Consider the following 14766-nt stretch of genomic DNA (forward strand, 5'->3'; position numbering starts at 1 on the left):
ATATGCTCAAACCTCATTGAATAAAGTAAACAAGCAGACAAGTATATATTCACATATTAAATAAATAAAAGAAACATTTTAATCATATAATTATACCTACACACCAAATCAATAAAGAAGACATAACTAGACATTTTTGATAAATGGTAATGAGAAAGGTTTTAATAACTTTATGATCTGATATATATTTCTGAGCACTTTGAAATAACAAATGACTTGATATATTGCCTAAATAGCTTAATGACCCTTAAGGAACTGTGTAATGCATGCCTGATGTTTTTTCTCTAAATCATGGACACGGCCAGAGTCGTCTTGACCATTCAATACTTGATTGTATCTTATGTTTTGACTAATGCTAGACGGCAGTTTTTGATTACTACTGAACGCTCTGCACAGAGGGAAATATTTTGCCTAACAAAGAAAAGATACGGTTGGAAGCATGATTAAACTAAGAATAAGCAAAGACATGAAGTATCAAAAGAACAGCAATAGATTAATGATGTCACAGCCAAAAGCTAACATAATTTCCTACATGATGACAAAATTGAAAGAATGAGGTACGACAGTGTATGTCCAAGATTGGAGAAGAATGTTCACAGGAAGGTCACGTGGAGATAAAACCAGCAGGTGCCAGAGGGAGCCAGCCAAGGACTCGGCCCAAGATGATCGCCAAGGCCGAAAGACGGGATGGAAGACAACAGCCCCCACACACACTGAATCGCTCATAACCAGCACCCATTCCCATGGCGAACTTGCCCCACCCCAAAGACTCATCACCCATCAAACTCGGCCCACACTGGCATGTGCAACTGATATAAGCAAACCGAAGAACCTTGAACGTTGCCTTTTCTGAATGGAGACTTTCCGCTCTTGAAGGGCCCAGCACTGTATTGTACTTTCCTGAAAACAGAGCTGTCTGAACAAGAATTGTGATTGAACTCAACCAACCTGTGTAAGTCTAATTTGTGCTTCAGTGTCTTAGTATTTTCCTAAATCTGAAGAAATCAAACGAGCACGCAGTGAGTAAATTGGATAACAGGTGATTGGCAATGGCTTTTGCCGTGAGGCGCAGATAACGCGCTCCCTAGATTGTGGACAAAATCCAACACTACCTTGCACATCTCAACAAGGCTACAATCTCATTTTTTGAGCCTTCTGAGGCTCATTGGCTTGTTGCATTTCAAAGAAACACAATAAGCAAGCGTGCCACCTTGATCCAGTTTGGTTGTCTGGAAAAATATATCAGATTCCAATGAAAACGTGTTATTCGAAGAGATAAAATTCATTATTTTGAACAACTTCTTGACATTCACAAGTTGTGCCTTTCCCACATAACGCCCCATTGTGATTGACAGAGGTATTCACTACTCTCCTGTGGTGGAAAAGAAAACACCATACTTGAGTTGCAAAATACAATAGAGTCAACATTAGAATGGGGGGAAAAAAAAGAAGTCAAATTTACGAGTGCAAGCGTACTTTATTTTGCTATTACTTCACAAGTATTACAAGTAAATGTGGACGTCACGGCAGTTACGAAAAAAAAATCATCAGGCGCAAAAGAAATAAAAACAGTGACAATAAAAAAACAGTGACGGTGGTGTGGCGTTCTGCGATGACATCATTCTGCGGGAGGAGCCTCCTGAGGATCTCGCATCACTGAGACAAAACAGAACCACAGTTGGACTTTGAGCGCACTTTTTTGAGCGATGCACTGTTGGGAAAACCCCGTTGTAATGATTCGGGAGGGTTCGACTGCGCTCCAAATCGGGCTCATTGCCGACACCTGAATCACTACAAAAGGATTTTTGGAACTAATGGACGTGCAGTGTGCGTTTGTGAGTATGTACGCGCGTGCGTACCTTCCTCGCGCGCCTTCATGCGTGCTACAAAATTGAAGCTCTTGTTTCTGCGATAGTTCTCGTAGGGGTCGTCCAGGGAGACGCCGACGCCCTTGTACTGGTCCCACTTGTCGCGAATGTCTCCTCCTTTGATAGGGTCCTGGATGCCCTGCTCCTTGGCGCCCAGACCACCGGAGCCGCTCCAGCCTGAGCCCACGCACACAAACCCGCCGGTGTGAAGGGCAGGCTACGCAAGGCTGCGGGCACACATACGCGTGGGCGATGCATTTGCATCATACCCATCTTCATGAGGAGCTGATGTCCTTTGTTCTCTTCACCCAGGCGAGAGTCCAATGGACCTTTGGAGGGGGCGCCGCTACCGGCTGACGTGGAGCTGCCGCAAATTGTTGTTCAAACGAGTTCATTGTTCAGGTTTTTTTACAAGCTCATTTTGTGTTACTAAATTGGCATGTGATAAAGTTTGTGTGCAATGTAAACAAGTTAACGTCCTCATCTCATCTCTCTCCAATGACTCGCAAGATGACATAGTAACACATAATGTTACCAAACACGACTATGCGACTACGAAAAGTTAGTGCCGAATGTTAGTCTCAGTTAGAAAGTGACCCAATTATTGGTTAGGTGCAACCAATTGACTTTGCTGCCCAATGTTTTGCCATTCAGTGCCTTGAACTTTCCCGATGACTACTGTGCAACCAATTGACTTTAATGCCCAATGTTTTGCCATTCAGTGTCTTGAACTTTCCAGATGACTATGTTAGCATTTCGATTCACTACAATGTAATTATTAGAAAGCGACTACAAAATGTATGATGAGTCAAGTTACGTTGTTATTGTTAAAGTTACTACAGTGTGTTATGAATCAAGTGAGCGATATCAGTTTGGTCCTTCAAAAGTTTGTGACTGAAAGTTGCTCATGAATTGCCTGATCAATGTGTTGGAAACAGCTACTACTACACAACGTGCTACTTTCAAAGAAACATTACAGTTTTCTTCTTGTAAAAGTCACCCTCAAATGTGCTACTCCTAATAGATGCTCTTAGAAATAAAGTTAGCAGAGAGTGCGTTACAAAATTTCTAAGAGTTACTGTGCAATGAGTTAATAAAAATGATGATCTAATGTGGTAGAAATCAACTTAGTCTTAGTCTCTGAGTGTACTCACGGTGGTGAGGCGCTGCGTGATTTATGTCGTCTGTGCCTCCTGGTGGGGGAGCGCGAACGCGACCTGGAGTGAGAGCGACTCCGAGATGAGCCAGAGCCGCTCCTGGACCTGCGGGCCCCCAACACAGACAGTTGACTGTTAGTAACAAGGACGTAGGGGCGGGGCAGAGCGGGCACTCAAACCTGGAGCGCGAGTAGGATCGCGAGCGGCTTCGGGATCGAGAGGAGCGAGACCTGGACCTGGATCTGGACCTAGATCTGGACTTGGACCTCGACTTGGAGGAGCGAGAACTTGACCGTGAGGAAGATCTGCCCTGGCTGCCCGAGCGACTTCTGGAACGACTGCTCATACGAACGCTGAGCATGGACCACAAAACATCAAGTAAATTGTACCTCTTTTCTTTTCTTTTCTTTTCTTTTCTTTTCTTGAGGGGGTAGGGGCAAACTAGACAGCCGCAGTGTTTTTGCAGTTTTTTTTAATATTGCCTGTTGCTGTCTTGCCGCTTGGTCTTTTCATAACAGTAGCAGAATTAATGGCGACACAAGCTTTAAGTGGCCACAGCACGCACCTGTTGCGCTTCTCTTGACCTTTTTTCCTGCGCGCTCTCATCTTGGCCCGGAAGAACTCGTAGAGGCCGTTCTGTTCCCATCCCTCACTGGTGGAGTGCAGAGAACACACCTTTGACTTTGGGTCCAGAACCCTGCGAAGACGTCGCCTTAGCTCGACACGGAGCGTACCTGTTGCGGGGCCGGTCGTGGGAGGGGGGGCTATAGAAGGCTTCTACGGCGGCCAGCAACCGATCGCTGGGGGGCATGGGTGGCGGCAGGCGGATGTCTTTTGGATCGAGAGCTTTATAGTCACAGTCCTCCAGCTGAGAGGAGAACCAAGTCAGTACAATTTCCCATGGAAATCAAACAGATTTGAACATCAATAGACAAAAACAAGCGGATTTCAGAGTATACTGGCATGTGCTGGCATAACAACTCTCCATTCCCACTTTATTTTCATGGGAAAATTCCCTATGCGGGTGCGTGAGTTTCTTCTTGACTCACTTTGACTAGCGGTGCCATGAGTCCGGCAGGAAGGTCGAAGTAAGGGACGTTGGGCACCAAGCTGGGGTCATCCTGGACGGGAACCGGGGGCTGCCGGTGGCGCACGTGCGGTGAGTGGCCGTTGAAGCCGTGGGGGGGAGGAGGCGGCCCGTAGTCCGGGTGCTGGGCCCCCCCCCACGGAGGATGGTCACCCCCCATGCCGGAGGGAGGGAGTCTCTGGTTGGAATGGTGGGGAGGGGGTGGCGGGCCTGGCATGTCTGGTGGCACATTAAAGAGACATATAGGCTCCACATCCATTTGCTTTGTGTGCGTCTTTTCGCTGTCAAATATGGGCGTTGGTGTTTATAGTACAAAGCTCAATTCTTCATTGTTTGATGTGTCAAGGGTGGAAATGACAAATAGCTTAAAATTCTTATTGCAAGATATCAAGGTGAATGAGAATGAGAATTGCGAGATACCAAGACGGAAGTTGAAATGTGTTTCAAGTGTGCGGGCATGCCCACTCACCCCTGGGGAAGTCCCCCTGGGAGTAGTCAAAACGGTGGGGCGTGTAGGGCGAGCGCTGGTAGTGGTGTCGCGGCGGGAAGTCGTCTGGCATGAAGCGCGAGGGGAAGCGCCCGAAAGAGTGCGGCGGCGGGGGCTGGTTGAAGGGCGGTGGCTGCTGGTGGGGGGGGAAGGGGCCTCTGAAGTGGGGCGGCCTCTGTCCAGAAACAAAAACCACAAGATGAAGGTCTGTTGTCAATCAAACTTGCAGATGAAAATAGGAGACAAAAAGAGCGTGCCTGCATGCGGGGCGGAAAGGGCGGCTCCCTCTGGCCCCAGGGTAGCTGCTCGGGCTGGTTCCCCCATGGAGGCTGCTGGTCGTACGAATTCCAAGAAGGGGGACCCGGATCAGGGCCGCTCCAGGGTGCCCCGTCCCTGGGCGGAGCCCCGCTCCAGTTGCCCGTCTCCCTCTGCTCGTTCCATATCCCCTCGTGGCTGTTCCAGGGCGGACATGGAGGTGGCGGCTGGTTCGGGTCGAAAGGAGGCTGAAGGGAGGACAAATGCAGTGACGGGGGCGGGGGGGTTGCTGGAACAACCACACCCGGTCGATCAGTCCTGGCGTCAGACCTCTTACCGGTTGGTTGGGGTTCCACGGGCCCATGTGCTGGGAGTCGTACCAGGCGGGCTTTGGGGGAAGGTCTGAGGATGCACCGGGGTTGCCGGTGTCCTGGGGTCTCGCTGGAGCTTCCTCAAAGTCCCCTGACGGAGGACCCACCATAGGGGGCTTCACCTCAGCTGCAAAAAAACACCATCGTGCCATGGTCACATGGCAGTCAAACGTGTCATGACGTCACCTTTGAAATAACGCCACCACATCATGGCAGCTGTACAACATGTCAAAGAATGGTGTTGCAACACCACATGCCACCATCTAGGACACAGGTGTCCAGTCTCCCCAGTCCTCGGGGGCTGCATTCCTACATGTTTTCCAAGTTTCCCTCATTAAACACACCTGATTCAATTATCAGGCTCCTGCAGAACGTGAGGATGATCTGATCATTTGAATCAGGTGTGTTTAACGAGGGAAACTTGGAAAACATGTAGGAATGCGGCCCCAAGGACTGGAGTTTGACACTCCTGATCTAGGAGGTTGTAATCCGCAATGTTGACATGACAAATGTTAAAAGTGACACCACATATACGTGACACCACACACGACATGTCAACGCGTGACCTGACATCACTTGATGATCGTATCGTACACAATGTCATGATGTCACACTCACTCAAGGAGAAATTCAACAATGGATCAAGGGTTAAGTCCTTCGTCTGCTTGAGAAGCAATTTGACCGCCGAGCACCATAAGCCAACTATGCCGTGCCGTCGTCATCATCAGACGTGCCACAGCAACACGGCACAAGCGGCAAATGGCTCACCTGCGGGCGTGGTGGTGGGCTTGTCCGTGTCGGCGGCCGGCTGTTGCTTGAGGCTAGCCACAAATTCTTCGTGCTGGTTCTTGAGAACTTGGACCTGCTGCTGAAAAGCCAACTGGATGGGTTGCACCACGCCGGCGTACTCGGTTATCAGCGAGGCCTGCGGGCAGGACACGCGAGTGGGTTTATACTCCACACAAAATCCGTCGCATAGTTTTTTTTGGGTTTTTTTTACCTTCATTTATCAGGATTATGCACACACTATATGTCAGTAACAACCACTACATGCACATGAGGGCCAAGTATTATCACCATCCAAGTAATTGGTAGTACAAATTGAAAAAGGTGAATCCCAGAAGGGGGTAAAAAAAAAAAAGACAAAAAAAAGAAAAAAAAAAGAAAAAAACTATCATCAGAATTCTGAGTAAAGACATCAGAGGTTTCATGGTTCAAGTTTTGCAGTTTTCACCTGGTACTGGCCGAGACCGAGAGCAGGATTCTGTAGTTGCTGAATGGTGTCCTCATCAAAATAGCTGTTTTTCTCCCAAAGCTGCAACAACTGAGGAGGTGTGGAGGACCAGGACAAATACTGAGTCAAAGCGGATCACTTTGACAGCAAGTCCAAAAGAGAACAAGCGCCTTTACCCGTGTGATCTTCTGCTGCTTCTCCTCTTCCACAGCCAAGAAACTGGTGCAGTAGATTGGAACCACAACCTTCTGCAGAGCTGCCAACAAATCCTTCTGCTGCTTGCGCTGACTGCAAAGACAAGGCGCAAGACCGCCGCACATCACAACACGCCATTTGTGCACCGTCGATGACTTTCTGTGCCAGCGTGTCACGTCGTGTGCGGCTCGAGTTGTAGCGCAACGCAGCATTTTGAGACGGCAACTTTGTTGAGCGTGGCTGCGATGACTTTGCCTTTGGCACGTTGCTTACCAGTGATGCAGCACGTCGTTGGTCAGGTAGATGAGGTGTAGGCGAAGCTCAAAATGCGCTCCCTCGGCGGTGATACGGTTGCGAAGGTGCGACGTCATCAGCTCGCAGTGCTGCGCCGTCTTGGCGTTGTTGAACATCCAGTTCTTCCCCGCCTGGCACACGACGACATTCAGCTTGCGGCCCGGTCAGCACGCCCACGTCGCGCGGAGCTCGTGGCCACTTACTGAAATGGCGTCTTTGGTGCAAGTGTCGATGATGGGCTGCAGCAGGCTGTCCATCTCAGCGACATCCAGCTGAGTTTCCGCCATCAACTTCTGGATTTGTTGCTCAGCTGCCGTCGTGATGGCCGCGCTCATTTGTTCCTATGTGCACACATTTGTGATATGTGTGTGTACATCAGGGGTGTCCAAACGTTTTGCAAAGCGGGCCAGATTTGGTCAGATGAAAATTTACGGGGGCCGACCATTCGTGGCGACATTCCTCAAACCATTACCTTTGTAAATGAACTTGTAAACATGTAACTACATCCTTTTCTGTCTGCAGCTAGGTTGATATTGCAAATGAGAATCTCTTGTCAATTGCACTGCGAGAAAAGTTAAAGATTAAAATAATAATAAATTAAATACAAAATAATAATTTTATGAAAGTTGAATGCATTTTTTATTAGATGTACGAAGTTTATTTTATTATTGTTGTATTAATAAGAAGGGTGATATGGGTGTTTATGACTGAAGTAAACAGGATAGGTTGCATCATGTCAGATTTTTTATCCAAATTAAATAATTCTCCATTTTGTGTTTTTTATTTCAACTTCATACGCAACAAATTACTTCATAATCACAAAAAATAATCCATAGTCTTTTTGTTCTTTGCGATCACTGTGAGTGGATGGCGCGTACGCGTAGTAGTGTGTAAAGTTAGTGCGAAGTAGACTCACCAGTAGTCCGTGTTTTTTTTTGCCTGTGCAGCGTCAATTACAGCGTCTCTGATTTTTGCGTCGCCTTAGTCCTTGGTGTGTGGACATTTGAATGAGGTAGTGTCTGTGTCAGTGATTATCTTGCAAACGGACACTTATGTGCGCGTGAACTAGGAAGGGACGGAGGAGACACGCTAGCAACCGATCATGAGGGGTGGCTCATATGCGTGTTCCTGTTAGGACGAGTTTCATTTCTGTGGCTCGCTCTGGAGCGCGCAGGTCCCCGCGACAGTGCCAGTGAGCCACTTATTATTGATTTTATGACACAATGCCTCAAGCTAGTTTAAATTTAGATGCAGGCCGCATTTGTCCCGCGGGCCGGATTTTGGACATGGCTGGTGTACATGATGCTTTACTTTATGGTTGCCGTTCCAGGAAACAATGAACTCGAGGTCACTATTTAGTCGCCAAACTGTTGCTTGTTTGTAAAGACGGTCAAATATAGTTGACTGCCACCATGGGTTACATTTAATTTTAGTTCATTACTTGCTGGTTTCAATTAATCGATCGACTAATCGGTCATCAGAATGTTTTTTCAAACAAACGGTGTAAAATACACTGCTCAAAAAAATTAAAGGAACACTTTGAAAACACATCGGATTTCAATGGTGAAATTTTTTGGGGGGGATCTCTATACTGATATGGACAGTTTAATGTCTCAAGAACAAAAGGATGCCACATCTTTTGATGGAAATAAAAGTTTTCAGCCTACAGAGGGCTCAGTATACAGACACCCCAAAAATCAAAGTGAAAAAATGATATGGCAAGCTCGTCCTTTTTGCCTAAATTCAATTTCTGCAACTCAAAATTCTTTTCAATATCTTGTGTGGCCCCCACGAGCTTGTATGCATGCTTGACAACGTCGCGGCATGCTCCTAATGAGACGACGGATGTTGTCTTGTGAAATGTCCTCCCAGATCTGTCTAAGGCAGGTATGGGCAAACTACGGCCCGCGGGCCACATCCGGCCCACGGGACCGTTTAATCCGGCCCGCCAACCCTAAATAAATTGTATTATTAAACTTTTTTTTTTTTCCGGTCATTTTGCCTGCAATGACTGCGTTTCCCCAGTAGATGGGGAACCACTCGCCTGCGCATTTACTACCGGAAGCCGTGTCAGAAAGCTCGGTGCACACTCACAAGTGCGTGTACGTACTCAGTAGTACGGAAATGGCGCACTCGCGCTCTATTTGTATCAATGCCAAATTTAGAGCGTGGGCTGTGACGACAGCATTCTTGTAATTTGCGCGCCGAGCTTTCGGATACAGTTTTACGCTAAAGCCACCCACAAACCTTCCCCTGGAATCCTTCCATTAAAATGAGTCGCCCAAGGAAAAGCAAGGTGGACACTGAGTGCCGAGTGTTTAAAAAGAGTGGCCAATTTGGCTCGACGTACGCGACGTGACATTCAGCCACATGAACATCAACATCAACCCGTCACAGATCTAGGTAAACGGACCAACACCTCGGATCTCTCCTAAGAATTGCCACAACAAATTTTACTCCAGACTATGACACACTAGCAAAAATAGGGAGACCAACAACACTGTTCCCACTGAAAATGAAGGGGAGGCTTTCAAGTTTGTTGTAAAAAAATGCATTTTGAATATGATCTGTACAAATAGCAGGGATTGAAACTAGCGACCATTCTCATTTTCAAACAATGCAGGATGCTCAAGGACATTGATGCACCACCTGTTTGTGACTAATCTTAACCTGTAAAGTTCTTAAGGCTTACTTTAAGGAAGTGTTTCCCGTTTCCTCACCTCTGTTACCAGGTGTTTGTGAGTTAAAACTCTGCTCTGATTTTCAGATACCCCTCACCGTGTTGCCGTTTTGATTACTTTATTTGGATGTATGCTTTCACCGATTCTTCAAGATGATATATTTGGTCAGAATGTTTGCCGTTTGATGTGATCTCATAAGATAAACATCTTTCATTAATCTGACCTGCAGGCACTGAAGTGATGGAGACTGTTATTCATAATAACAGTGTCGTATTTTATGATAATCACTGATAGCAGTTTTTTAGGGATTTTTTTTATTAATGCTGTTAATAAATGCATTTGTTTTCATAAAACTTTTTTTGAATATCCATGCTTTACTACCTACTAAAGGCCAAAACCTTTTATGCAATGACCTTTACAGGTCGTTTATATTACTTCACACAAACACTACATCCATCTGCTCCTGGTTCGGCCCCCCGGTCAAAATTTAGAACCCAATTCGGCCCGCAAGTCAAAAAGTTTGCCCACCCCTGGTCTAAGGGCATCAGTGAGCTCCTGTAAAGTCTGAGAAGCAACCTGGTGGCGTATGATGGACCGAAACATTATGTCCCAGAGGTGTTCTATCGGGTTTAGATCAGGTGACCGTGAGGGCCATTCAATTGTGTCAATTCCTTCATCCTCCAGATAATGTCTGCATACTCTTGCCACAACAGGCCGGGCATTGTTGTGGATCAGGAGGAACCCAGGACCTACTGCACCAGCGTAGGGTCTGACCATGGGTGCAAGGATTTCATCCCGATACCTAATGGCAGTCAGACTCAGCTCAGTGGCCTAGTAGTAGAGTGTCCGCCCAGACTGGAAAGTTGTGGGTTCAAACCCCGGCCGGGTCATACCAAAGACTATAAAAATGGGACCCATTGCCTCCCTGCTTGGCACTCAGCATTAAGGGTTGGAATTGGGGGGTTAGATCGCCAAATGATTCCCGAGCGCAGCACCGCTGCTGCTCACTGCTCCCCTCTCCCCCAGGGGATGGATCAAAATCACATGGGGATGGGTTAAATGCAGAGGACAAATTTCACCACACCCAGATGTGTGTGTGACGATGATCATTGGGGGACTTTAACTGCCGTTCTCTAGCCTGTAGAGGTCTGTTTGTCCCTCCATGGAAATGCCTCCCCAGACCATCACTGACCCACCACCAAACCGGTCATGCTGAATGATGTTGCAGCATAGTGCTCTCCTTGGCTTCTCCAGACCCTTTCACGTCTATCATAGGTGCACAGGGTAAACCTGCTCTGATCTGTGAAAAGCACAGGGCGCCAGTGGGGGACTTGCCAATTCTGGTGTTCTATGGCAAATGCCAATCGAGCTCCACAGTGCTGATCAATGAGCACAGGAAACACTACAGGATGTCGTGCCCTGAGGCCACCCTCGTGAAGTCTGTTTCTGACTGTTTGGGCAGAGATATTCACACCAGTAGCCTGCTGGAGGTCATTCTGTAGGGCTCGGGCAGTGCTCAACCTGTTCCTCCTAGCACAAAGCAGCAAATATCGGTCCTGCTGATGGAATGAGGACCGTCTACGGCCCTGTCCAGCTCTCCTAGAGTAACTGCCTGTTTCCTGGAATTTCCTCCATGCTCTGGAGATTGTACTGGGAGACACATCAAATTTTCTTGCAACAGTACGCATGGATGTGCCATCCTGGAGTTGGACAATCTGCGCAACTTCAGGAGGGTTAAGAAATCACCTCATGCTCCCAGTCATGATAATGACTCTAGCTAAAGCCACTTGTGGAAAAACAGTTAAAAAAGATCAAGACGGAGGAACTTGAAATGGCCTCCACCTGCAAAATCAGTCTTGTTTTGGGGACCATCTCGTTGTTGCCCCTCCAGTGCACCTGTTTTTAATTCCATCAACACCAATGTTGCTGAAACTGATTAACAACCCCCTCTGCCACGTACCTGACCAAACCTTATCAGAAAAGTCTAATTGAATTCATGCCATACCCTGATAAAAAACTGTTCCTTTAATCTTTTTGAGCAGTGTAAGTATGGCACCATAGACCTGGAGAGCAATAAATGGGGTCTTTGCAAGGTGCAAACCTGTCTGAGCGTGTGCAGGTGTTGCTCCTGATGCTGCAGGTTCCACAAACTCTGCTGGATGAGGTCATCCATGGCAGGCGTGGCGGCGGGGGTGGAAGAGGAGGTGGAGGGCGGCGGCGGCACCATCATAGCCACTGGTGGCGGCGGGATGTCCAGCACGTCCAAGGCGCCCGGGTTGTAGAGCTCTGCGCAGACAGGAGGGACACGCAAGTTGAGCACGTGCGTTCACTCAAAATGGTGGCCTGGAGACGACCGCATGCATCCAACGCCTGTGCTCGACAAATCTCAACAGCTTAACTCCGCGTTCATCAAATTCAACACGGAATCACTTTCAAAGAATATTGCTGGTATCCCATGATATGCCGGGGGCCATAAATGAGTCTTTTTGACTTTTTAAAGCCCAAAACACCTGTGGGTGGGTAGGTCAAATTCAAAAGTAAACACACAAGCCCTCCTCCTGCTGGTTTCATTGTTGATTTACAATCAACAACTGGGACTGACAAGCAACTTGAAGCAAGCACACTTTGGCCTTTTAGAGACATGTGCAAACAGGCGCAAAGGAAGAACACCTTGAAACTTATGGCAACATTTTCAAAAGCATGTGGGAGGGGGAAACGGCCTATTTCATTTATGTTTAGCTCTGATGTACCCAGATCGTACTTGCACCAACAAAGTTCATTTATGATGTCCCCTTTGCAACAGACAGGACAGGAAAAAAATACATAAATAAAAATCATGCCATGAGGACAAAAGAAGCAACTAAAAACAAACCAAAGAGGTGCCAAGCACATGTAAAAAGCTGAAACTCCGAATGGATCTGGCAAGCTTTGCCTCCAAATAAATACCTTCAGATTTATATTCCTCCCCATCGCGGGTAGAAGGATCTAAGTGGAGAAGAAGCACATTTTAATGCAAACCGGCACGCCAACAAATATGGACACACAAGTGAGCGAAGGTGGCCGACGTCTCCGGGCGGGCGCCCTACGTGAGCAAAATGTGCGTTCGGGACTGACGACGAGCGTGGCGGAGGTACGTACGCTGTTGCTGCGCCAGTGACAGCTTGCACTTGTAGTAGCTAAAGTACTCGCCGCCGAACAGGAAGGAGAACTTGGGGTTGTCCTTCTGCTTGTCCATAGTCATCTTCTCAAACTCAGGACCATTCCGGGCTACAAACTGGGCCAGCTTGTCGATCACGTTGCGTAGCTCTTGATCTGCAACAAAACAAACATATTGATATTTTTGAAAACTTTGACAATAGCACAGATACTCTAAGAATTGCATATGAATGCTGAAGAGCTGGATACAAATGCTGAGAATTAATTAGAAAGGAAGAAATACAGTAATCCCTCGTTCATCGCGGATAATTGGTTCCAAGACCACCTGCAATATGTGAAAATCCGCAAAGTACTGTCACTTTTTTTAACATACATACATTGTTTGTGTATCAATAGGTGTATGTTGAACCATATAAGTGCATATGTTATCATTACAACATTAAATAAAAGTTTCAAAAATGTAAATACTATATTAATACATAATATAAATCACATACAGAAAACAATGTATAAATAACAAATATCATACGTGTGTAACATATGTATATGTAGCTAATGTATACATACTGTAAATGTGTTTTTATTACTCTTATTATTATAACAACTTTTTATAACACGGTACAAATGTACATACTGTAAATATCTTTTTAGAACTATTTAATTATATTTTTTATAACAAGGTACACTACTGTAAATATGTTTTTAGAACTCTTATTATTATAACGACTTTTTTTATGAAAAGGTACAAGTGTACGTACTGCAATTGTGTGCCTTCTGCTGGCGTGTGGGCAACTTTCGTGCCATAATTCCTGAATTTAGAAGGCGATGTATTGAGGGATTACTGTGTTAGACTTGGAAATTTATCAAGACATGAAAGACTGCAATACATCTGTTACAAGCTTTAGTTCAAAAGAGATTGGTTTGGTGGAACCATTTTATTGTTTCTACGCACCGCTGGTTGTTAGTAGTATTATATGCACATTTACAAAGCGGGGAAGACTGCGCTCTCATTCTGAAAGTTTATGGTCATACTAGTTTGTAAGGTGTCAGATGAGGTCGTCAATATTAACAGATGGATTAAGTAATCTGCCCACTGGTTTTCAAACGAGTTCTAAATCTTAAGAAGTTTCATAAACAGTACGTGCAGCATGAGTAAATGACAACACCGATTCCAATTCAAAATTGCAATCGTTCTGGTGAAGCCCTTCCAGACTGCTTGTATGATTTGTAACAAAATAATAAATGCAAATAATTTCCAAAAGTACTCTAAGTATATGCACACGTCGAATATTAAACTCTTTATTCGAATGCACTACTGCAGCCCACTTGAGATCAAATTGTGATGAGTGGGGCAAACCTGAAAACCGCGTTAGCTGAAAAGCTAAACAGAGCGTCCCGGGAAGCTAGCGCAGATAGCTTACCAGCTAGCCAACAACTCAATCACGCACGCTTAAGGCAACCGCAGCGCAGTTCCTCACCTTCGGGGGGGGTGGGGGTCTCCATGATAACGCTCGCTTATCAGATTTTTTTTAATGCAATTGCGGAATATAGCCCAAAATGTCGGCGAGATAGCTCTGCTAACTCATTTAGAGCTGAGAACGTTTGACAAAAACAGCCGCATTTACGCTCACAGGCGTGCGGCGGAAGTGAAGAACAGGAGAAGGGTCGTATATCCCTACAGCGCCACCTGGGCAGGGTGGTGTTCTATCTTTTTGGGGGGCGCGGCAGAGCGAGAGAAATTTCCTACGGAACCAACGCAGTTTTACGTGCTTTCACGTTTATTGACTATGCAATAGTTTAATTTGATTTCAAAAATACAAAACGAAGTTCCTGATTAGTGTGACATGGCATTTAGATAATAGCATTGCAACTTAATATAATCTACTTTATGTTCAGTATTAAATAGTGCTGCATGCAGATGCATAGCTGTTTACTAACCTTTTAAATTGTGAAGTCATGCACAATGGGCACTGTCTTCACA

General features: G+C 46.2%; 1 protein-coding gene across 2 annotated transcripts; it reads right to left on the reverse strand.

The window, feature by feature from the left end:
• Positions 1 to 1457: 1457 nt before the first annotated feature.
• On the reverse strand, positions 1458 to 14458 carry cherp (calcium homeostasis endoplasmic reticulum protein). 2 transcript variants are annotated; one of them, XM_088393502.1, is made up of 20 exons: positions 14264 to 14458; positions 12768 to 12941; positions 12576 to 12614; positions 11731 to 11915; positions 7152 to 7289; positions 6928 to 7079; positions 6636 to 6747; positions 6460 to 6549; positions 5994 to 6150; positions 5192 to 5352; positions 4857 to 5102; positions 4582 to 4774; positions 4075 to 4331; positions 3760 to 3893; positions 3591 to 3677; positions 3205 to 3378; positions 3023 to 3130; positions 2138 to 2232; positions 1860 to 2045; positions 1458 to 1656 (listed from the first exon to the last, which is right to left on the reverse strand). In XM_088393502.1, exons 1-20 carry the CDS (start codon positions 14286 to 14288, stop codon positions 1619 to 1621), a joined length of 2751 nt encoding a protein of 916 aa, XP_088249628.1. In that variant the 5' UTR covers positions 14289 to 14458; the 3' UTR covers positions 1458 to 1618. The 2 variants fall into 2 exon arrangements, with proteins under 2 accessions (XP_088249628.1, XP_088249629.1); XM_088393503.1 differs by lacking the exon at positions 12576 to 12614 and having other exon boundaries at positions 14264 to 14456.
• Positions 14459 to 14766: the final 308 nt, after the last annotated feature.

The sequence above is a fragment of the Syngnathus floridae genome, chromosome 13 (genome assembly GCF_059516105.1).
Source record: "Syngnathus floridae isolate MCC-2025c chromosome 13, RoL_Sflo_1.0, whole genome shotgun sequence".
NCBI classification, from domain to species: domain Eukaryota; kingdom Metazoa; phylum Chordata; class Actinopteri; order Syngnathiformes; family Syngnathidae; genus Syngnathus; species Syngnathus floridae.

What these genes read in the sequence shown, in the direction of transcription:
- cherp (XM_088393502.1), bottom strand. Translation starts at nt 14,288, where the DNA reads ATGGAGACCCCCACCCCCCCCGAAG. An exon ending in CGTGGAACCCCAACCAACCG is followed by an intron (nt 5,103 to 5,191) that starts GTAAGAGGTCTG and finishes TCCTCCCTTCAG; the next exon opens with CCTCCTTTCGACCCGAACCA. An exon ending in TCATGGCACCGCTAGTCAAA is followed by an intron (nt 3,894 to 4,074) that starts GTGAGTCAAGAA and finishes TTCTCCTCTCAG; the next exon opens with CTGGAGGACTGTGACTATAA.